The sequence below is a fragment of the Trichomycterus rosablanca genome, chromosome 20 (assembly GCF_030014385.1).
Source record: "Trichomycterus rosablanca isolate fTriRos1 chromosome 20, fTriRos1.hap1, whole genome shotgun sequence".
Taxonomy (NCBI): Eukaryota; Metazoa; Chordata; class Actinopteri; order Siluriformes; family Trichomycteridae; genus Trichomycterus; species Trichomycterus rosablanca.
In genome coordinates, this window is record NC_086007.1 from 8,214,849 (window position 1) to 8,240,440 (window position 25,592).

General features: G+C 42.3%; 1 protein-coding gene across 1 annotated transcript in view; it reads right to left on the reverse strand.

The window, feature by feature from the left end:
* arhgap35a (Rho GTPase activating protein 35a) overlaps nt 1–25,592 on the reverse strand; it is a 112,709-nt gene that overhangs the window by 14,572 nt on the left and 72,545 nt on the right. The window contains exons 3-5 of the mRNA XM_063016232.1: nt 17,915–21,952; nt 11,422–11,560; nt 1,125–1,202 (exon numbers count right to left, since the gene is read on the reverse strand). Of these exons, the coding sequence (XP_062872302.1) occupies nt 1,125–1,202; nt 11,422–11,560; nt 17,915–21,631 (3,934 nt within the window). The 5' untranslated portion in view covers nt 21,632–21,952. The remainder of the gene's footprint in view (nt 1–1,124; nt 1,203–11,421; nt 11,561–17,914; nt 21,953–25,592) is intronic.

Genomic DNA, 25,592 nt, shown 5'->3' on the forward strand with positions numbered 1-25,592 from the left:
GTGTATGTGTGTTTGCCCTGCGATGGACTGGCGCCCCGTCCAGGGTGTTACTGTGTGCCTTGCGCCCATTGAAAAGCTAAGATAGGCTCCAGCACCCCCCGCAACCCTAATTGGATAAGCTATTAAGAAAGTGAGTGAGTTACCCAAGTCGTGTTTTTAGTTGCTTTAGACTTCGACATTGTGTACATTTTGACTAACTGAACTGCCGTAGGATTGCTAGAGTAACAAACAGACTTTTCTGTGGTGTAGTGTGCTGACAATGTTTGATGTATGTGTTTACGTATTGAGAGCTTTTTGTTCTTTTGGGGATTCCACAATAAATAGAAAAGTGTGCTTCTCTACACACGTGATCATCTCTGTGTAGTCTGTGCTGTGCCTCAAAAGAACGCTAGCACGCCAGATCTGACATTTCGTACTCGTCGGTTCGAAACTCAGCTCTGCCAACCGGCAGGGCGGACACCTACACAAACAAGTAATGGCTTGTTGTTCAAGGGGGGTGCCGGACGGGACCTCATAACTAATGCAATTACGACCTCTGCTGGCTGATTGATGGCGCCTGCACAGAGGTGAGAAATAATGCGCTGATCAGGGTGTGTCTCTCTGTACACAAAGCTGATCCACATATGAACTCGCCTCGTGCAGGTGAAAAGATGCAGTCGGCTACTGCACACGTGTCAGAGGGGAGCGTGTGTCAGTCTCGCTCTCCTCAACCAGGGTGGAGATCAAGATAAGTAGAAAGGAAGCGTAATGCAATCGAGTAATTGGATATGACTAGATCCTCCCGCAGTTTATCTCTACTTTTATCTACAGTTTTTATCTACTTTTAATATATTTTTTTTATCTTTATAAAGTAAATCAATCAATACAGTAATCAATCAATAGATCAATCAATCAATTACATAGCTCAGGGATCTCAGTGGATTACTGAGAGCTATTAAGACATGGGTTTACAGGGATCAGTCAGAGAACACGTCTTGGCTGATCCATTGAACTGGTAGTAAGGTAGAAATAATAAATACATACATTTACAAATCCATTCAATTTTCTTTAGCCAATACCTCCACTAAGAGAAAGCAAACATCGAGAGGTGCAAGTCAACAGCAAGTTAGAAAAGATTGGGTCACCTTGGTCAAACTGTCGCTGCAAGCTCTCCATCTCAGCCTTGTTTCCACTCACTCTGTAGATGCCTTCGGTATTCAGACCTGAGAGAGAGAAAAACATAAAAAAACAGAGCGAGAGAGTTAAATAGGTCTGATCACTACTTGACTTTATAATTTTATTACATTTTTATAAAACACTAAAGAATGTAATGTAAGAAAGCTGTAGAATAAAAGTGGATGTTCAAAAGCTCCAAAGCTCTCAATACTGCATGTATAGAGCAGGTTTGTTTTACGTGTCTTGGTGTCACTTATTGGTGCTTAATTAAAGGAGCTAATTGAGGCAATTAATGCTTATCGAGAACTGTCTTGTGCAGCAATTAAAATCTCTTTCCAGCTGTGCTATCAACCACCAGGGCACCCATACATTAAAAAGGAAATGTCACATGTTTATTACCACAGAACAGGTGTGGTCTTTGCTGTCTGGTTGAGGTGGCTGCACAAGCACTGGACGATCTGAAGAGCTTAGCGTGTCACTCTGGGGAGGATCTATTTCTCCTCAACATCATCAATCTGACAAAAGGTAGCTTAGTGGTTAAGGTACAGTATATTGTCTGAGCAATTGAGTGTTAAGGGCCTTGCTCCGGGGTCCAACAGTGGCAACCTGGCAGTGGTGGGGATTGAACCAGTGACTTTTTAATTACTAGTTCAGTACCTTAACCACCAGGCTACAACTGATGCCAAGAATGTACAAAAAACACAGCCTTAAGATACCAGTTATAGAGCTGTCTTTAAACCCAGGGCAGTGTAAAGCTCACTTGACTGTGGACAGTGGCACCTGTGTTCCAGCAGCATTTAATTCAAGTTTTTTGGTGGTTCTTGGATTTTTATGTACTATTTTGTTAGGTCTGCCATGACAGTGCAGTTCAATTTTACAATTAAACATTAACATCATTGACTCAGTGATCAGGTTCATCCAATATGACCCAAGCAAAGTTCCCAGTGTCCTTCTGAAACTGCAGTTTCTGTATCAGAAGTTTGTATCAAAAGCTTTTCTGGAGAGACATAAACCAGGATTTGAATCAGCATGAGCCCAGGACTGGAGTACTACATGACTGCTGTGGGATGTTCCATTCATGTCAGTGTTGAAGTGCTTAGCTGATGACACCGTGTCATTATCGTGTCACAACATGTCAACCGCCTGCAGTACACAAACCCATTTATTTTGTGTTTATATTCATGAACGTGTGGAGTCACACTGCTCATGCTGCAACACAGAACAATGATGGAAACTAAACCCTACGCTCAGACTGGCAGCTAAGCAATGCGACAAAGCGACTGGCTCTCGTTCATTTTTAATTAGAGATGCAGATTTCCAGCGACTGGAAACAGAGCAAATGTTGGCAATGAAAAGTGGGCACAATCTAAGATGTAAAAAGGTGGGCAAAGTTTAACTTGCAAAGTAGAAGCAAGTTTATGCTGCGATTACCAATAGGAAGTGAGCACTGAGAACAGCGGTAAATGCATTATATCAGCCACAATCAAACTGTACGCTCCTACATAATAGTTCCAACTAAATATCAAAGAGTTGTCAGGGATGAACAATTACCATCCAGGGTTTTTATTTTTAGAGGGAACACATCTGATTTGTGGTAAAAACTGGGTGGGAAGGAATCTGATTTGTGATCAAATAGTTTTTCTTTACACTCTCTAGATACTAATCAGTAAAGTACACTGTATTTTAATGGCATTTGCTTTTTTTGCTTGGCATCAGTTAAACCATGGCGACTAAGCACCCACAGGCAATGATGACGCTGCCGGTGTGAACACAGGGTGATGAGTGATCAGCGATTGGGGCAACAAAAGGCGGAAAGTCGCTGCCAATCTGAACGCTGGGAAAGCCAACACCAAAACTGCAAAATTGTAATGTACAAATGTGGCCATTGCACTGGCACATCAATGAATGAATGTACTGAATGTAAACTTGGACTGCAATGCTGGTGTGTACAATTTAATTCAAAACACAGTGGATTGGGACACAGCCATAGATACTCATAAGCTACCAGCTTTTCTGTTTACTAAGGACACCCACATGTACTACCCAACTGTATCAACTGTCCACTAATTACCTATATGATTAGTCTATATATCACTTGTTTTTGATGTTGTCCAATGTTTTTAAAGAAACAATAAAAGGTGAAAAAATGTGTAAGAGAAAAAAACTGGGCCAGCTATAGCAGTATAAGACCAAATGCAATGGAAAATTACAGAATGAATCATTTTGCCAAAAATATTAATACCCAGCAGGGTGATCCAGCCCTGACATTAAGATCTGACGGTGCTTTATGCCCGTCTGATGTCATCGCTATACTGAATGCCAACACATCTCACCACACATCATCAGTGTCATGATGTCACAAAAAAAAACTTTAGTCTCTGCATGCCAAGTCAGGTTGTCTTTAGAACCTTTAAACAGGACATGCACCTTATGGCCAAAAGACTGTGGACACCTGACCCTTCGCTTGTTGGACATCCTATTCCAAAATCATGGACATTAATATGGAATTGACTTTCTTTTACAGCTATAGGAACCAACACCCTTCTGGAATGATTTTCCACAATATTTTGAAGTATGTCCGAATATGTAAGAATCGGGCACTCAGGTGGCGCAGCGGTAAAACACGCTAGCACACCAGAGCTGACGTTTTGAACTAATCGGTTTGAGCTAAACCCATCTCTGCCATCCGGCTGGGTTGGCCGGCTATATGAACAATGATTGGCTGTTGTTCATACAGGGCGGGAAGCCGGATAGGGACCTCATAACTGTGTAATTACAGCCTCTGCTGGCTAATTGATGGCGCCTGCACGGAGTCGAGGAATAATGTGGACAGGGTGTGGCTCTCCTTACACAAAGCTGATCCACATATGAACTCGCCTCGTGCAGGTAAAAAGATGCAGTCGGCTACTGCACACGTGTCGGAGGGGGCGTGTGACGGTCTCGCTCACATCAATCAACAGTGGGGATCAGCATCGGTAGAGAGTAAGCGTAATGCAATCGGGTAATTCGATACGACTAGATTCTAGATTGGGAGGAAACTGGGGAAAAATGCATAAAAAAAAGTGCCTTGGTTGGGCAAAAAGACATCTTATGGCTCAGTGAGAAAGAAATTAACCAGCAATCACATTTACACTCTCTACTGCACTTAGTCCAAACAACAAGTGGCCTCACGGGCACCAAAGCAAATGAATTTTCCAGGCATGAGCTTAGAAAGAGACATAAAGACCGAGGTTAATAAAATTATTACTGATTTTCCATTCTAGTTCCGTATCAGTGTCATTTACTGTATCAATTGTCATAGCACGTCTCTACGATCCAGAATTAGCGCCAGATATTTGGCTGATAAGAAAAAAGAGAAACCAGAGAGAGAGAAGCGAGGGGAAGAGACGCTACATCCTGCGTGATCGTGTAGGTCACCGACAATACGAGGAAGTCGTCCCTAGTTTCAGTCCTGCTCAAACTCCCGCTTTATTATTCAGCGAAAGATCAGTGAATGTGAGGTCATTCAGAGACAGGAGGGACGTCTGGGCTCTCAGATAGAGGACGAACCCAGGGGTCAAAGCTCACTGTGCCCTTAGCATCTCTGGTACACGGCTTCCTGAGCAGCACATATAACCCCCAGATCGAGGTCATTTCCTGTAGCCGTGTTGTGCACATCCTCCTTGAGTAATGCAGGCCATTTCACAGTATTAGACCATCTTCATGTGGACAGTCTTTACAAATGTATGCATCTGGCAGTTGCTTTTAACCAATGTGACTTACAACTGTGAATGAATCCAATGCAAGGAATTGCACATTAAGGGCCTTGCTCAAAGGCCCAACAGTGTCAACTTGGCAGTGGTGGTACTTGAACCAGCAACTTTTGATTACTAGTCAAGTAACTTGCCAGGCAGTGGTAGCTTAGTGGTTAAGGTACTGGACTAGTGATCAGAAGGTCACTGGGTCAAGCCCAGTCACTACCAGGTTGTCACTGTTGGGCCCCTGAACCCTTAACAGGGCAGTTGTAGCCTAGTGGTTAAGGTACTGAATTAAAAATCAAACAGTTGAAAGGTCGCTAGTTTAAGCCCCATTACTGCCAGGTTGTCACTGTTGGGCCCTTGAGCAAGGCCCTTAACACTCAATTGCTTAGATAATATACTGTCACAGTACTGTAAGTCGCTTTGGATAAAAGCGTCTGCTAAATGCTGAAAATGTAAATGTTAATTCTCAATTGCTTGCACTGCGTCGGTCACAAATGTAAGTTGACTGGATGAAAGTGTCTTACGGATAAAAATGTAAACGTGTACAATTCAATACAGAACACAGTGAATTGGAACACAGCCATAGATGCACGTAGGCTACGAGCTTTCCTGTTTCCTGAGGAAACCCACACGTACTGTCCAACTGTATCAACTGTCCACTAATTGCCTATTTGATTCATTATTTGTTCATTTTCACTAACTGCTTTATCCTAATCAAGGTTCCAGTGGGTCCATCACCACACAGAAACACTGAGCACTAGACAGTAACACATTCACTCATGTAGAAGCAATTTAGTTCACCAGTTTACTTTCTGCATGTTTTTGAGAAATTTGGGGAATCAGAGCAGCCAAAGGAAACCCACAAAGACTGAAGGAGAACGTGTAAAACTGCTTACTAACAAACAGTGACAGGAAGCATGGATCAAACCCACGTCCTCAGTAACCATAGTGCTGTGTATCTCCCACACTTCCAGCTGTATCAACCCCTGTCCAAATGTCCAAGGGGAAATGTTCAGTTTTAATTTGGGACTGTTTTATTCTGGAGGACACATTATGGGTCTGTCCGAAAACCTAGTGATCTCTCTACATAGACGCATTTTACGGCATCCGACACTGTCCCTAGAAGAAGGCTGTCCGAATTCATAGATGTCTTAAAATACTACTAAGGTGTCTTATTTTGAAGCTATACTACAATGGAATGCCTTTATTTGTCATATATACATATACACACGTACAGTATAACAAAATTCTTTCTTCGCATATCCCAGCTTGTTTGGAAGCTTAAGTCAGGGTCAGCCATCGTACGGTGCCCCTGGAGCAGACAGGGTTAAGGGCCTTGCTCAAGGGCCCAACAGTGGCTGCATGGCAGAGGTGGGAATCAAACTCTTAACTTTTCAATGAATACCCCAAAGCTCTACCCACTAGACTACCACTGTCCCTAACTGAAATAATCTGACTGAATGACGAGTGAGCATTTGATGCTTCCTTAGCGGTGAAGGCAATCCCAGCATTCAGTGCGGCATTTTTCTCACAAAAAAATGACAATTATGCCGGACAAATGCAGAGCAACGAGTTCTTTTCAAATGTAAATAAATTCGTATTGATTTTTTATTTGTATAAAGGTGTACAAGTGTCATTTATTTGCAAATTTTGTGCTCATCAGTGACAGTTTAACCGTTTTCGGTACGAGATGTTAGCTGGCATGGTATAGTGGGTTGTGCCGCCTCAGTCCATTGGTTTGAATGGCCTGAGGCTAACTGTCTAATTTGTGTGTCTGAATAACCTGCCTTATGAGTTTGATGTCTTATTAGAATCCTCTATACTTAGGCAACTGCCTCGGTAGGCAGCAGGCAGCAAGGCATCTCAATAGGTTTTCAGACAGACCAAAGTTCTCAAACACCAACCCATGTGTCTTTTCTAGAAATACATTCGAACACAGACTGCAGACCTTTCTCACCTGACCTTATTAATTCAGCAGCTTTAAATCATTTAGAACCAGCTCCCGCTAGGTGAGCCTCCCCAGTGTGAAGCACTTCTCTAAAGGAAGCTTCTAAAGCGCTGAATCCTCTCTGCTTCCTGTTCACAGTGGCAGCCTGAGCTCTGACTCCGGCAGACTCCGAAAGCTTCAGTTTGTCCGCATAGCACCACTATCAGTGACAAGGTCACCATGCTGCAGGAACGCCAGGGCCTGCTCGCCCTCGTGTCAGCCCTGATGGCCGGACAGACAACAAAAAAACATGACCACACACGCTCCGACCCAACATGTTTATCATGTAAGAGCTGCTGATGTTTATTCAAGAAGAAAAGATCTAAAGGAGGAAAACGGAGAACCGGATGAGGGTACAGTAAGAGAAAAATCTAACAGGAAGTTGGAGGAACAATAGGTGGACGAGGCATTGATGGTGTGGGTGAGGTGCATGGATAACCAAGGGAAATATAAAAACAAAACAGTCAAGTATGAGTTCAGAGTGATGAAACGTATTGATGCGAGACTGTAGATGCTAGATGTCCACTTTAATAATGTCGGGAAATGCTTCTAAGCTGCTCAGGTGGCGCAGCGGTAAAACACGCTAGCACACCAGAGCTGACATTTCAAACTTGTTGGTTTGAAACTCAGCTCCATCCAGCAGGCTGGGCAGCTACACGAACAATGATTGGCTGTTGTTCATATAGTGAGGGAGCCGGAGCCAGGACCTCATAACTGATGCAATTTCGACTTCTGCCGGCTGATTGATGGCGCCTGCACAGAGGTGAGAAATAATGCGTTGATCAGGGTGTGGCTCTCTGTACACAAAGCTGATCATCATATGAACTCGCCTCATGCAGGTGAAAAGATGCAGTCGGCTACTGCACACGTGTCAGAGGGGGCGTGTGTCAGTCTCGCTCCTGTCATTCAGGAGTGGAGATCAGCATCGGATACAACTAGATTGAGAGGAAAATTGTGGAACCTTTTGTAACGAACTAAAAGGAGGGACAACTGGTCCGTAAAATGTGATTGTCCAAAACAGCGAGGTTTTTTTTTGCCAGGGGGTGCGAAAACATAGGAAAACACAACACTAAGGTCCACAAAAGTGCTAAACATGCACATGCACATATGATAACCAGTAAAATCAATAATGTAAACAGATATGTTAATATATAATTTAAAACCTGTAAATAAATGTTAAAATTGGTGTACTGTATTACTGGGAAGACTTTTTTTTTTGCTGTGATCATATAGTGGGGACTCAGAGTATCTATTATTCTGAGTCTGAAGCACTGCTGGTGGCTACTGGCACCAAATGAAGCATAAAACAGAGAAAAAGACGAGAACAAAGCGAGCCTCCTGACAAAATAAAGCCTATCACTCATGTAAACAGAGAGACGTGCACCGGCTAGCGGACAATTACTGTACTACTGGTCTTGGTACCCTTCTTAGGGGAATTTTAAACAATCAGACTGGACATTTGGTTTTTTCCAACAAATTTGAAATCTGTTAAATAGAGGTCCATTAAATCGAGGTTCCACTGTACTTTACATTTTTTTCATTTTTTTGTATTTTTCATTAAGCGCTTTGTCCTGGTCAGGGCAACACTGAGGGCAAAGCAGGAATACCCTAAGCATGGTGCCAATTCATAACAGGGCTAGGCCATCCCACCTCAGACACAGCCAATCTTGTCTGTGTACACACCCGGCAAGTTAGCAAATAACAGGGAATACAGAGAAATAATTTTGTGTTTCTTATCGAAAACATAATTTGCTCTGTTTATTCAGTTTTGAAAGACTGGTTTAGCATTAACATGACAGAGGATTAAAAAAAACACAACTCTTAATTTAATTCCAATAAATAATACAGATTGTGTCCTGTATCCTGGATGTAAAGCTCAGAACATCACAGCTTGGATAAGTTGCTATTCCGAGAAGATTCGTCAGTTTGCAATACAAGTTGATGGTCGAAGGCGTCAATAAGAGCTCGTCTGATCATCGATTTGAAGATGACACACCTAGCCAGACGATTCAACAACACTGACTAAGCACATCTGGCTACATGTGGTCATTATGAAAGGGTTATAAACTCACACAGGAGCCTGAGGTTTGCCTGACTAATCTAAAGCAAATAAAGGCCATGCAGTTCACAGCACATTACTGATGACTTCATTTTGCCCCCCTTTAATTAGCTAATTGCTATAAAGTCACGTGTATAGCCTAGCATGAGCTGAGTGGAAAACACAGACTTCCTACCAGCTTCCTTAATCAGCATCGCTGGGAAAAATTAAAATAAAATAAAAATTAGCTGCATGCGTCATGAGTTTCTCACTCGCTGTTTTGTAAGGCTGGTTACATGTACAGTACAGAAAACATCTGCTTCTGCTACAGATGTGCAGGTGCTACAGAGGAATTTATGCTTGCACCCAAATACATCACTCATGGCAGGAGATGCTGTTATCTGTAATTAAAAGGGCAAATAAACACCATTTAAGTGTGATTATTTGTCGTGTGTGAGATATCAGTGCATCTTGTAGCAGTGCGCTCCACCCAAAGCCCAGAAACCAACTGCGACCGAAGATTGTTCTCATTTCCGCCTCTCAGATATTGATCTCTATGGGGAAGCTATTGAGCAGAAAATTACTGCACAGAGCCCAGCATGCTAGTGCATAAACACACAAACACACACCCCCGCCTACAGTGCAGAAAAATGAAAACAAGTACCCCTCACTGCCCCTTTCTGCCCCCTAGTGGTAAAAAACACTTTACAAAAGGGTGGGGTTTGCATGTTGTTGACATAAAGCAGAAGCCAGCAGCAGTGAGCAACTTCACTTCTATTAACATGAGTGACTCTTCTGTTAGATGTAAGAAGAGAAATTAAGCGTACGGTTCTGGTATAAAGCTGCCCACAGAAGGAAACTGATTTATTTATTATTTATTAGGATTTTAACGTCATGTTTTACACACTTCGGTTACATTCATGACAGGACAGGTAGTTACTCATTATACAAGATTCATCAGTTCACAAGTTCAATGTTAAACAGTCCTGGACAATTCTGTATCTCCAATTCACCTCTCTTGCCCGTCTTTGGACTGTGGGAGGAAACCGGAGCTCCCCAAGGAAACCCATGCAGACATAGAGAGAACATGCAAACTCGACACAGAAAGGGCCCGGACTGCTCCATCTGGGAATCGAACCCAGGACCTTCTTGCTGTGAGGCAACTTTTAAGTTGTTGTGGTTTTCACACTACACAATCTATCACCAGGGGGAATCTTAGATGAGTCTGTCTGGTCTCCCAAACTACGTTTTGTCACGAAAAACACACACGAGACGAGACAAGTGGTATAATGATACCTTGTCCAAAAATGCACATAAACAGAAAGTTGTTTGTGCGCTGATATGCAGTAAAATAAATGAATCTGGCTGAAGGAGTGGATTGGGCTATGTGGCCAGCAGGGATCGTCTGTTCTGTAGTGAGTTGGAAGTAAATAAATATTTTTGCAATGCAATGGCAATTGGTATTATGGTTTGGTGTGGACAATAAGGTCACAAATACTGTAAAGTTTGTGTGTGCTGATGTATTCTGATAGAAACTATATTATATGCCCCTGTCCCACACATTTACAACTCCTACCCCGGGTTTCCCATCACTCTATCTTATGTTGTCATTGGCTGTAGTTTGACAGCGCACTCATTGTCAATCATAACCTGATCGCAACACTTTTCACACTACATGATTATAAGTCCGATTTTTAGGTTGATAGATATTTTTATAGTCTGAGAGCGATCGGCGACCCACTCGGATCAAGTGGTTGAACAGTTCACACATAACGGTCAAGAGCCGATTCTCAAGCCCCTGTCGTCGAGCGAAAATTGTGTAGTGTGAACTAGGCATTACAGACAGGCACAGAATGACCATCGCATCAAAACCAACAGGACTGATCCTCCCCGTCCTTACAATCTACAGATACATTATAAAAACAGACTTTAGTGGGACTGATATCAATCTAAAGAACAAGAATGAATCAAGTGACGTCTAAATGTGCAAATAAAATAAAAAACAGAAGTAAAATAAGGTAACACTGAAATAACCTAATAGATTAACCTATAGTTAACAGTACAGATAATAAAATTATTAGTTATTTGGGAGGTCTTAAGGGGCCAGACTTTTACCTAACAAGATAAAGTCTGAAGAATCTGGTAAGTAATTTTGGCTTGAAGGCGGCTGGTAATAGAAAGGGAACAAACTCAGTCTAAAACATGTAATCTTATTTACCGTTGCCTTTGCCTTCACCTCCTGAAGGCAAAGCTCAAAGTTACGATGACTGACTGCTCTGTCAGGAGGAGCAGTTTAGAATCAGAATATTTCTATTTATAATTAGTCACACATTAACGTATGATAAATGTACTGAAGCCAGCATGCATGGACAAGTAACGATCTGCTGCAAAACAGAAACACTCAACAAGCTGCAGTTCTGCAGTTGAAAGCTGGAATCTGTCAGTATGAGGGTTGTGATCTCGCCTGGTCGTGGTTACTATGAATAAAACAGGTTGCTCACCAGTAGCTTCGATGTAACGGATGCACTTCTCGATGAACAGTGGAATGGGACGCTCGAGTGTGACCACGTTGGCCAATGGCACACCGAAGTAGTTGCTCTCCAGGGGTTTGGGGAAGGGATGCCGAGGCTTTGGTCTTTTCTGTAAAACACGAAGGGAAGAAGTCATTCACTAAAGTAAAATCTGCACTTCGATGACGTAAATATATCAGAAATTATGGGATATACATGATATTTTAAAACTTTACCACAGAAATACAGCCCAAGTCAAGTAAATAATTATTACCACAATCACAATATGTTGCTGCATTTGTTTGTGTTAACTATTCTAAACTTGCTCAGGTACAACTAATCACCATTTAGGCCAGTGGTCCCCAACCACCAGGTCATTTATTACCAAATAACTTCTTTTTTGTGTTTTATTGACAATTACACTCTAAAAGATGTTTTATTTTGAAAAAACGGATTCTCTTTTAATAGCATGTGTCTATTCCTCTTAACACGTTTGACAGGTACCTATTTCAGTCACGTGATACCAGAAAATTAAGCCAACAAGCTAGTTAAAATGAGCAAAAAACAAATGTCAGGGTTTCCACTCATTTCCATCATTGGTGAGTTGTATTGCCATGCGCTTTGTGTTTTTTTATTATGCTCTTTGTATAATTTCATTTTAAATCCTCCCTTTATCCAAAGCAACTTACAGTACTGTGACAGTATACAGTCTAAGCAATAGAGGGTTAAGGGTCTTGCTCAGGGGCCCAACAGCACAAACCTAGCAGTGGTGGGGCTTGAACCATCGACCTTCTGATTACTAGTCCAGTATTTTAAGCACTAGGCTACAACATCCCTGTTGACATCCCCCCCTTAGGCACTGAGATTCAGACTCAAAAGCTTAAGCTCTCAGTAGTGGTGGGTCAGTGCATTAGACCACTGCATGCCCAAATAAAAACATACTAAAGTCACACTGCAAAACAAACACCAAATCATACAGCTCCTTTGATACATTCATTAACAAAACAATGAACAATGCTTAATCCACCAGATCATGCTAACCCTCTATTAATACTAGCATTTTGTGAATTGTACATTCAAAGTCGTACAGAGTTCCACTCATGCCAAGCTATCTATCAGTCTCTGTACAGACTGCACAGCGCTGGAGTATTACAGCATGTTGCAGCACCGCCAGTCAGAGAGAGAGAGAGAAACAAAGAGATGCATTTACAGTCCTGTCCACAATCCTTCTGCACAGCAACACACAAGAAGAGAATTCCTACACTGTGCCATGAACTGGAAGTGACCAACCCATGCACTGAATAATTGACTACAAGCTTTTCTCACACAGTGCTGTGGAAAAAGAAAGAACCTCTTTACATTTGAATATTCTGTTTCATACTTCTATGATGTCAGATTAAGCACAATACAGTCACTAAGTGAACCTGAAGCACCACATATTTAATAAATTAGAATTTAATTCACAGAAAGAGTGAAGGTATTTAACGTCTGTATAACTAATTGCCCCTTTACATAATAAGTGGTTGCAGCACGTTTAGCAGCAATGACTCAGACTAAATGTCTTCTATAATTTTATGTTAGTTTTTTTGCGAACTCTTTGTTGCAGAACTGCATTAAACCAAACACACCGCTAGATTTTTGAACATGAAGCGCTTGTGTCATGTCACCACAGCATCGTAACTGTCAGAACTTTGACTGGGCCATTCCAAAAGCTGGGTGAGTTCTCTACATAGACGCTCTCTACATTTATGTCATCCTACACTCTCCCGAGAAGAAGGTTGTTCAAATTCTTAGATACTTAAAAATGCTGCCTACTAAGGTGCCTTATTTCAAGGTGATAAACTGACTAAATATTAATATTATGAGTATTATTTGGGTGGTGGATCATTCTCAGCACTGCAGTGACACTGACATGGTGGTGGTGTGTTAGTGTGTGTTGTGCTGGTATGAGTGGATCAGACAGCAGCGCTGCTGGAGTTTTTAAATACTGTGTCCACTCACTGTCCACTCTATTACACACTCCTACTTAGTTGGTCCACCTTGTAGATGTAAAGTCAGAGACGATCGCTCATCTATTGCTGCTGTTCGAGTTGGTCAACTTCTAGACCTTCATCTGTGGTCACAGGACGCTGCCTACAGGGCGCTGTTGGCTGGATATATTTTAGGTTGGTGGACTATTCTCAGTCCAGCAGTGACAGTGAGGTGTTTAAAAACTCCAGCAGTGCAGCTGTGTCTGATCCACTCATACCAGCACAACACACACTAACACACCACCACCATGTCAGTGTCACTGCAGTGCTGAGAATGACCCACCACCTAAATAATACCTACTCTGTAGTGGTCCTGGGAGAGTCCTGACCATTGAAGAACAGCATGAAAGGGGGCTAACAAAGCATGCAGACAAACAGATGGACTACAGTCAGTAATTGTAGAACTAAAAGTGCTTCTATATGATACGTGGAGCTGATAAAATGGACAGTGAGTGTGTAGAAACAAGGAAATGGTTTTAATGTTATGGCTGATCGATGTATACATCTAGTCACTTAGAGCCTCTTAAAGCCCCTCCAATGATTTTCAGGTTCTGTCTGAATGTCTTTGGGTGACCGAACAACTCTAATAGAGTCCTTTGTTATCTCAAACATAATTAACGCCATTAGGATGCACCTACCCACAATACCACAGTACAGGGAAAAGTTTTGTATAGAGATTTCAGTTTTATTTTTAATTAATTAAACATGTTCAAAAAGTTTTCTCCCTGTCATTATGGCTGATTTATTTAGGCTGAAGATTCTGTTTTTTTATGTGTCGTGATTTAAATAAAGTTCTTCATTTGATCATTCGATGTCACAAACATCAACCTATCAAGAACTGGAACATTAGTGTGAACAGCGAGATGCAGGAATGTAAAACATCCCCCGCTGGGGTGAAAAACATTTTAAAGGCTGCAGAAGTGGAGTGAACATTTCCGGTCTGCCATGAAACATTAAAAAACACAGAGAGAGGGAGAGAGGAGAGATATGATTCTGACCTGAATTACTGAATACTTAAAACCAGAATAGCTCTTTGGTTTACTGGAAGCTTGTAGTGTTTTTGTAATGGACACAGCTAAACTGGTTTAGTGTAACACAGACATATAAAAGAGAGAAACAGAAATAAGAAGAGCTCGTACATGCTGCAGTTCTCAGACCTCATAACGTGATCTGTTACCAGTTAGGAAACATATGACTGCATGACCATTGACCTGCAGAGGCCGGGGGGAAACATCAGATTCTGTCCAATTCACTCTGTATATTTAAGTCCTGGTGTTTTCATACACATGCAAGTGTTGTTTCTATAACTCTTATTACTTATTGGGAGTGGGACAATAACATAGAGTTAGGTGTATAAGATCATAGCATCACATAATAAACATTTTTAACATTTATTTTACTTTTATCAATTGTTTTATCCTGGTCAGGGTTGCAGCAGGTCCAGTTTTATTAGGAAACAATGGGCACAAGGCAGTAAAACTCCAGTGGCCTGCACAATGATCTGTTTATTTACTTATTAGGATTTTTAACATTATGGTTTACACACTTGGTTACATTCATGACAGGACAGGTAGTCACTCGTTACACAAGATTCATCAGTTCAAGTTTAATGTCAAACACAGTCATGGACAATTTTGTATCTCCAATTAACCTGACTGCATGTCTTTGGACTGTGGGCAGACACGGGGAGAACATGCAAACTCCACACAGAAATGATCTGGACCGCTCCACCTGGGAAACTGGGATTATGTGAGGCGACAGTGCTACCCACTAAGCCACAGTGCCGCCCGGCCTGCACAATGCACTGACCATAACCTCTAACAGCTTTGGGATGAATTGAAAGAGCAATTGAGAGCTAAGCCTTCTTATTTAATATTGGTGCCTGAACTCAAAAATGCTCTTCAGACTAAATGGGCATTTGGTGAGTTGGAATAAGTTCATTATCAGGTGTCCACATACTTTTGGATTTTTACTGTATAAACTTTAATTCCAAAAAGTTTTTTTTACATTTTCAGCATTTAGCAGATGGCTTCATCCAAAGCAACTTACAGTACTGTGACAGAATACAATCTAAGCAATTAAGGGTTAAGGGCCTTGCTCAAGGGTCCAACAGCAGCAATCTGGCAGTGGTGGGCAACCTTCTGATTACTAGTCTAGTCCCTTAATCGCTAGGCTACAACTGCCTTACAGTTCTTAATGTATCTTAATGCTGATTAAAAACATAAATATGTGATTAATCATTGCTTCCAGATCTGTATTAAATAACAATGATTAATGACTCAATTATTGAAAAGTGATGTGAGTGGCCCGATCATTTTAACACCATCAAACTTCTGTGGTGGGACCTCAAATCTGCTGTACACCATCATTCCCTGACTAAACTGCAAAACTGGGAATTGGAACTGGAAATAGTACCAAATAGTAACTATTTATTAATGACATGCCCCTCATTGTTTTTTGTCATTTGTTTGTTCTTTTTTTTCTTTTTTTCTTTACAGAGAAAATAACAGTGCTAGTAAAATGTATTTAAATCCCAGGCCATATCTGGTATAATCATTGATGTGATATAGCTGGGAGTACTTTTACAAGGTACTGTAAGTAGATTTAGTGAATACACCTCACACTTCCTTTCCTTTACACTTATTTACACCCTTTAGCAGTAACCTGAGCCTTTATGGGGGAGAGAAAACATCCAAAACACAAAACCCTGCCTGGTATGTAATACACAGAACACTACGTTAACATAAGCCAAGCCTAGAGTAAAAGTTTACTGGGCTGAACACAGGAACAGAAGCAGTTAAACCGGTTCTGGGATTAACACGTGTTCCACCTTAGAAGCCTTTACAAAAGCAGCTGTTTTTTTTTACAACTGAGCAAAGAAAGAACTTTTACAACTCCATGTTTGTCATTAGCGGTTCGATCATGGGTAAAAGCTTTTCCATAATAATCCAGGATAAATCAAAGTATAGAAAAATACTTCACGCATAGTGGAACAATTTGTAAAAATATGAAACATTTGTGGTAGAATCGGAACCATAAAAAAGCAACAATAAGCCACTGAGTAAGTAATCTAACTCCAGTAACTCAGACTTTTGCTGAAGCTTTTTTTATGCTTTCCAGTCACCCTGCAGTACTGGATTTACTACATATCAATAACATGACCCAAGGAGCCGAATCTGCTAAGAAAAATCAATTGCCTTGTACTAAAATACTATGGGTGTGTTCGAAAACCTAGTAAGCTCTCTACGTAAACAGCATTTTACATCATCCTATGCGCGCTCCGGAGAAGGAGGTTGTTCGAAATCCTAGATGCCTTAAAATGCTCCCTAGTAAGATACCTTAAATCTGAACTGTATTTTGACTAAAGAACGAGGGAGCAGCCGATGCTGCCTTAGCGGTGCAAACGCAATGGCATGAGGCTAACTGTGTTAGCTTAGTAAGCAAAAACTGATGGAATCGCTGTCTAAGTAGTGCGTTCGAATAACCTGCCTTATAAGTCAATGACTTATTAGAATCCTCTCTACTTAGGCAGCTGCTTATGTAGGCAGTAAGACAGCAAGGCAGCTCACTAGGCTTTCGAACACACCCAAAACTGCAGCTCTTGAGGGGAGTTCCCGGTCTGCAGTGCTCAGCATCTATCAAAAGTGGTCCAAGGAAGGAACAGTGGTAAACCGGCGACAGGGTCATGGGCGGCCAAGGCTCTTTGATGCACGTGAAGAGCGAAGGCTGGCCCGTGTGGTCAGATCAGACAGACGAGCTACTGTAGCTCAAATTGCTGAAGAAGTTAATGCTGATTCTGATAGAAAGGTGTCAGACTCCATGCCTTGACAGGTCAGGGCTGTTTTGGCAGCAAAAGGGCGACCAACACAACACTGGGAAGGTGGTCATAATGTTATAAATCCTGATCTGTCTACTAAAGCTGTAATTACCAAATATTATTTGTTTCAGGAACGCTACTTTAAATATTGACGTGTTTAATTACGAAGGTTCCTTCACTTCCCACCCTACGGGCTCTTTCTCCAAAAACAATTATGATTAATTAAGACAAGAAATCAAAACATCAGACTCATTAAATTGAGGAATATATCACCATGAGAACGTACATTTCAAGCAATTGAGGGTTAAGCAACCTGCTCAGGGGCCAACGGTGGCAACCCGGTGATGGTAAGGCTTGGACTGGGAACCTTATGATTACTAGTCCAGTACCTTAACCACTGAGCTACTTATCAGCCAATTACTCAGGATTTTTTTTTTATTCATTGCTCAGTTCACTATATTCATTCTGTTTTACACTGCTATTAAATGCTCTAATATTGTGACTTGGTAAAATCCATGTGCATAATTTTGTAAGATGTGACTAAATCCATAGTTTTGGCATTGAGGCACAAATTTTACATAAGATCAAACAATAAATGGCAGAAATGTCTAACTGACATACAGACATAGAAACTTGCCTTGGCAGTTCTGCGTAGGCTCCTCAAGATTTTGTTCCTCTTCGGGTCCTCGTCCTCCTCGTTGACAGAATTGTCCCCTTTCGGTACTCCTACATCCTCTTTGGCTTTGGGTGGGCCTCCGAGTTCATCATCACTGCCAATGAAACTTGTACGGAAGCTACTAAACTTGCCCAATCGTTTTGAGCGATCCCGATACAGCTGTGGTTTAACCCCCGACAATTTGCGTTTGCGCTCTAGCGAGCTGCTGTCTGCCTCACTGTCTGAGCCATTGCCCCCACCGTTAGAATGAGCCCTGTTTGCGTTGCGGATGGTGATGATTTTACCCTGTGTACTATCGTGTGGGACAGAATAAATGCTTTCTTCCTCTGCAAGGCGGGGCTTAGATACAGCATCTACCGGCTCAGCGTAGTCTGAAGGGTCGTAACCACTATCGCTGCTTGGTGCCCACGTGCCTGTGGTTAATGAACGTCTGTTACTTGCTGGGTCCATATATGAGGATCCAAGACTCATTTTGCGCAAATCGAAGGTAACCGTGGGCTTGGGTCTCACATGTGGCGGGACTTTGTTATTAAGTCTGCAGTCAAAGGTGCTGATGTCTGTGAGGAAGGTATCGCTACCGTCCAGATCTGGAAGCTTAAAGCTACTACCATGTGTGCCATGATCTCTGAAGTTGGGGTAAGGTGGTGAGGGTTCGATGTCATCTTCGGAGTCTGGCAGTGTGGTGCTGGGTGAACCGCAGCGAGGTGAATGGACATTTTCATTAGTACTGCAGGCCTCTGCCACATTGTCATACATATGAGTGGCCTCCACGATGGTCCTTTTCTCTAATACTTCCTTCAAGAAAGGCTGGAAAAGATCTATTCGATGTAAGCCACCCACGACACCACCTGATCCACAGACAATCGAGCTGAAATGACCCTCAATTTCATGGGCCAAATCCTCTCCCTGGAGCACTTGCTCAGACTCTAGGAGTTCTGCCTGATTCTCCCCGACTGCCAGCAGCTGCACAGGAATAATGTCCTGCACCTCGCAAAGAAAGGCGCAAAGTGTTTCCAGGGAGGCTTTGCGTTTAGCGGAGTATACTGCAATGTATCCATGCACTAAGCGGCTCTTTCGTAAAGAAAAAGATGAATGATAAGACAGTATAGCAAGGTCGATGTTTTGCTTTTGGCTACCAATAGTAAGGTTCAGCATCACAGAGGTGCCAGTGGATAAGTTAGTGGAAGGCCTACAATGTTGAGATTGTAAGAATGGTGATAAGAGTTGGTCTACGTCGTAAGCGTCCCCACACATGAGGCACATTACGACATGTAAATCCGCCTCCGAAGCCTGCTGATTGTGAGAGTCTCTGAAACGTGCTGGCGGGGTCTGTAAAGGAGGGGAGCTGCTCCGAAGGCTACAAGAGGCCCTTTGTACATCCAAAAGGTTTTTAAGAACTTGATGGAGCTGCTTGTCATTGAGATTCCTTGCATATCCTGCACCTGGAGAGGCAGGGTCCAAATAAGTACACTGCAGTTTTCCAGCCACTTGCTGACCCTGTATTATTAGACTTTGTGCCGTTTCCCCTCCAATATCCCCAATTGATCCAACTCCACGCTTGGTGACCAAGAGGAGTGACAAGGGGAGCAGAGTTAAGCTGTTTTCTCTTCGACCAATTGTTGAATCCCGAGTTTTTTCAATGCTTTCAACAACGTAGGACAGGGATTCTTTAGAGTTGTAGAGGCAGAGGCATCCATGTGGGATAAAAGTGGGTGTGTGAAAGGAGTTAACTGGTAGACGTACATTGCCTTCTATAGGCCGCAGAGCCAGCTCGTATGTCCTTCCGTCGAGTGTGTAACGGTCATCACTAGTGCACATTGCTCTGATCTCATTGGCCAACTCCCTTGCGAGTCCGTCTTTTCCAAGGATAACAAGGTTAATCCTCTCTACCTTCACCTCTCTGAACTGGGACTTGATGGTGCCATCAAATGTATAACGAGTAGGAAACCGAGTGGCTAAGGTCTGTTCAATTTTGCTGTCCACACAATAAGGACTATTGGGGCAGGTGTCCTTTGTTGGGTGGAAGACAAAATGAATATGCTTGAGCACCAAAGCATCCCTATCTGCTTGAAGTTTCTGGAGCGCCTTAAACCTCGGTTCCTCTCCGAGTACCTCTTGAATGGCTCCCATTTTTTCTTTACTGGGCTTGGCATCCACCTCAAGCTCATAGAAGAGCTCAGAGTACTCCAGCAGAAGCTCCTGGAAGTCCTCTTTGGCTTGGTCAATAATCTCCTTCTGATGCTTGTTGTACAGATCAAGATACTCCGGCTCCTCCAGCCACTGATAAAACTCCTCGTTCATGATGAAGCTACGGGCCTCCTCCCAGGGTTTGCCGGGGGTAACAAATGGTGACGCAACTAGTTTCTCTTTGAATTCTTTACGCATCTCGGCTCGTTTCCGATCATTTCGCAGCTCTTCTAAATGCTTCTCATAGATATCCTCTGCCGTTGGCGTTTCCAGAAGATCCTGGGGAATGCGTTCATCTTCCATGTTATCAATATGTGAAGTGGTTTCCCATGGCGTGTCATCTAATACGACAAACCAAGCCGAAAACCCCCGCTTGGTCTCCAGAACTTTCTGGACTCCTGACCAGCTCAAGTGATCAATCTCGTCTAAATTAGGTACCAAAGTACACAGAGCCTGTGGAAGCGTGCCAAGATAAATTCTGCGACGTTTTTCTATGTGTTCCTGTTTAAGCCTGTGGACATGTTGTTGAAATAATTTCTTGGCTTTGATAGTACCCTCCAGGAAGACATATTCTTTGTATTCAGGAGCCGTTTGCATTCTTCGGTTGATGTTGGGCCATGTCTCGTTGTGGTTATTTACAATGCAACTGACCAGCCATTCATAGCGGTCTTTAGCAGATGCTATCTGCTGACTCTGCTGCTTAAGGGCTTCATAGTAAGGGATGATCTTGGGTTTTCCTCGACTTTTGTCTATTAGCTGCACTAGTGTGAAGAAGGCAAGGTCAACATTGACATTAGAGCGTGCAGAGGTCTCGACGACCTGCAAATTCTTCTTGGCCAGGGCGAAGGTGTGAGTGTCCTTTATATATCGCTCAACACCCTCATCGCACTTGGTCAATACCAACACAACTGGTTTCTTAGTCTTGGCTAACTGGTTGTACAAGTTGGACACAAACTTCATTTGGTCGTCGAAATTACGGTTCATTCCCCTGCTTACATCTACACAAAGAAGAAACCCATCTACAAGCAGCTTACCTTCGGGCATTTGTTTTTGCTCAAAGTCCTGTTCTAGCCCCAGCTGATCAGTGCAAAAATACATCAGCTTTTCTGCAGATGCCAGCTTGGTGGACGCTGCCCGTTTAATATAGGGCTGTAGTGCGGTGCTCCGATGTGGCTGAAACGTTTGGTCATCGATGAACTCCGTCTGCTCCACCACATGCATCCGACATTCGGGTCCCTCCTCCCATGCCCGTGTCGCCTCACCCCAAAACAAAAAGTGGTCATTGTTGACCACTCGACCACCAAAGTCACTAGTGCTCAGAACAGATGTGTGCTCCAGAAAAAACTCATCAGCGCTGGGGCGTACGAAGCGATTGCACAGGCAGGACTTTCCTATACCACACTGCCCTTTCTCCTTCTCAGTCCCGGACAAACCTACCGCAACCAGGTTGTAGATTGGTGCCCGGGCATCTTGTTTTTTTGCCATCATCATCGTTTGACCCCACTCATCTTGCCATTCCCAGATGCTCTAGTTAGAAAGCTGCTGAGCTGGTGTCCCATCCAAGTGCATTCAGACTTTTAGACAGGGGGCATGTCAGGTGTTGAGTGCATTCAGTATCCTTAAAGGTCAGTTCTTAAATTCAGAGTTGTTGGTCCATCTATGCTTCAAACTTGCAGTTTTTATAAGGAAATAATGGGGAGGGCCAGCAGGGTAGTAGAAATAAGGTCAAACATGCATCTTTAATAGTTTGGCATTAAACAGGTCATTTTTTTCCAAGGGCTTCAATACATAAGGTCCAGTCTGGATGTAAATCTGAAACAGAAAGAGAGAGAAAAAGATGGTGAGCTTTAAAATGTAAAGAGAATATACACCAATCAGGCATAACATTAAAACCACCTCCTTGTTTCTACACTCAATGTCCATTTTTCCAGCTACACTTACCATATAGAAGCACTTCTACAGTTCTACAATTACTGACTGTAGTCCATATGTTTCTCTGCATGCCTTGTTAGCCCCCTTTCATGCTGTTCTTCAATGGTCAGGACTCTCCCAGGACCACTACAGAGCAGGTATTATTTGGGTGGTGGATCATTCTCAGCACTGCAGTGACACTGACATGGTGGTGGTGTGTTAGTGTGTGTTGTGCTGGTATGAGTGGATCAGACAAAGCAGCGCTGCTAGAGTTTTTAAACACCTCACTGTCACTGCTGACCTGAGAATAGTCCACCAACCAAAAATATCCAGCCAACCACTGATGAAGGTCTAAAAGATGACCAACTCAAACAGCAGCAGTAGATGGGCGATCGTCTCTGACTTTACATCTACAAGGTGGACCAACTAGGTAAGAGTGTCTAATAGAGTGGACGGTGAGTGGACATGGTATTTAAAAACTCCAGCAGCACTGCTGTGTCTTATCCACTCATACCAGCACAACACACACTAACACACCACCACCATGTCATTGTCACTGCAGTGCTAAGAATTATCCACCACCTAAATAATACCTGCTCTGAAGTGGTCCTGGGAGAGTCCTGACCATTGAAGAACAGGATGAAAGGGGGCTAACAAAGCATGCAGAGTAACAGATACACTACAGTCAGTGATTGTAGAACTACAAAGTGTGTGTAGAAACAAGGAGGTGGTTTTAATGTTGTGGCTGAAGGGTGTAAAGACATAAGCATATTTTACAGTTGTAAATGAACATATGTTTGAATAAATTGTTCAGTTAGTTCATGTTATAAGCTGAATACTCAGCTGAAGCTACTGAATTCTGAATTCACATTTATGCTATATTTATACAAATACTTCTTTCCATCTGGATCTTAATGCATCATATCATGAGTCAAACATGAGAATAAATACCTGGCCATAAATGTGTATAGTTACACCAGTGAGATTTTAATAATAATCAAATGGAGCTTAGGGCTCTACGTATGTTATACAGCTCTGTGTGGGAACCCGAAACAGATTCACAATTGGAAATTGGACATGACTAGACTGAAAGACACAAGGGGAAAATACAGAAAAAGCCTATAATAGACCAGAATACAATTTAAAATCAAAGAGCGTAAAGAGAGCATTTAAATATTTGATTTTAATAAACAGAGCAACAGTGCGATGAAGCAGTACAGCTACTTAACAAAATGACCATGGCAGCTGCCAGACAACAGATTGGCGAGTTCATAAGCATGACCCACAGGCTACTGGGAAAGCTGATGCAACAAGCCATGCCATGTTCACATGTTCATAATGAATTGTGGAAAGGCATTTATCTAATCAGGAAAAGCCCTCTTAATCCTGTGCAGTGAAGAAGTCGGGTGAGCAGGGTGATGCTTGTGCGGTGTACGTAATCACAGCCACAGCTGCTTGATCGCTCCCAGTAGAGTGTTGTACATTTTTCTTCAATCTTTATACTCGGCAAGGACTCGATGCTCGGGGAATTTTACAAACACTGTAACCCCAGTGCCAAAGTAAATGTCTGGACTCGTGTTTAAATAGAAGGATGCAAACATGTTTTAAATAGGGTTAAAGTTTTTAATGGAGATTAATCGTGATTAAAGAACCAAATTAATCACGATTAATCAACTGCAAAAATAACTAAGCAAAATGTAAACAGTTATGCACATTTTTATTGCAAGAACATGTTTACCAATAAAAAAATAAAATAAAATTATGATAAAATTATTAAATCTTAATTATTTTTAGAAAGCCAGTAGTTAACAGCCACCCATCTCTCAGCCAGTTATTTAAAATGACAAGTCTGTTCACATTATCTGGCAAAAGTGAAGATCTTTTCCTGTTCATAACCCTGCCACTGAAAACAGGCGCTCAGGGTACTAATATGAACCATTTCAAGATGCAACACGTATAACGTCATGTCGACCCACACCGTTAACTATGTTAAAGCGTCTACAGTCCATTGCGATCTATTTAATGTTCCCACGACGTGTACAGTCCATGGACTTTCCATCCAAATTCCTCTGAAATAAAGTTAGACTGAGTCTGAGCTCATTTTGCCTGTAACGTGGATCCATGTGCGCAGACGCCCGAAGAGACAAATGTGGCTTTGACCAAAGATGATATTAAAGCGTCAATTAATAACTGTAATTTTATCTAGTCATGATTTCTCACGCTTTTTGAAAACAAAAATGATTATTTAAAACACCCCACATTTTACAATATGTAGCAGCAGCAGCTCGACTGCTCAACTCACGACCGCAAACTGGAAAAAGACCGGTATTATTGTTATACAGTATAAACACAATGTTGCTGTGTTAAAGCAGCGTTAATTACCACAGACACACATATTTAAAGTGGCACAAACAAAACCCAATAAAAATAGTTTGATTAAAAATTTGAATCTTAATAATTACATTTTAATTTTGGGGCGGCACGGTGGCTATGTGGGTAGCACTGTCGCCTCACAGCGAGAAGGTCCTGCGTTCGATCCCCGGGTGGGACGGTCCGGGTCCTTTCTGTGTGGAGTTTGCATGTTCTCCCCGTGACTGCGTGGGTTTCCTCCGGGTGTTCCGGTTTCCTCCCACAGTTCAAAGACATGCCGCTAGGCTAATTGGAGACACTGAATTGTCCCATAGTTACCTAGCCGCTGGGATGCACAGACCAGTGCATTGTAGTGCCGTCCCAAGCCCGGATAAATAGGGAGGGTTGTGTCAGGAAGGGAATCGGGCGTAAAACTGTGCCAAATCCCACCGGCAACCGCTAACGGGAAGAACCCGGAAATGCCGACCCAGTAACCGAAAAACGGGACAAAGGCTGAGGAACAAGAAGACAAGAAGAATTAAATTTTTATTTTAATATTAGTTGGTTAATTAACGCGATTAATGCCAGCCCTAGTTTTAAACATTGTGTACTGAGTAGTATCTGATGAATGAGTAGTAATCCTGCCTGCATTGTAGCGTATATGATGAATAGCCCTGTAAATCAATATTCACTAGAATTATAAACACCTTAAATCAGTCAAACTTTCATACGATCTGTTTGACGAATTGCTTTTGTTCAGGGTAAATTGTTTTGAGCTAGTGCTTTACGCTGCACTTAATCCGCTGGTTCATTTACGATCCTTGCTGCAGTTCTCTCTTCAACAAAGCATCTTTGTTTGCTGTAATCTTCATGACGACTGATCAATACTAAATGAATATATTTTGGGCTTAATGGCAAGAGAGCACAAAATCGTCAGATAAAACTTCTATTTCAGTCTTAAAACCTGCTGCACTTTTGTTTGCCTGAACACAGCAGTCTTCCCTGTATAAGCCTGAGGGGTCAAACACCTAAACAAATCAATCAGCAGACGCATGTCGGCAATCTGCCCAGTCAGCAAAAAGCTCTGCCCGGGTTTATCACTATATTTGGACCGAGTTAAACTGTATCTGTCCATTTAAAGATAGGCAACTGTGCAGCTGGCTGGCCTGGGGGCTTCAGGCGCCCTGCTTAC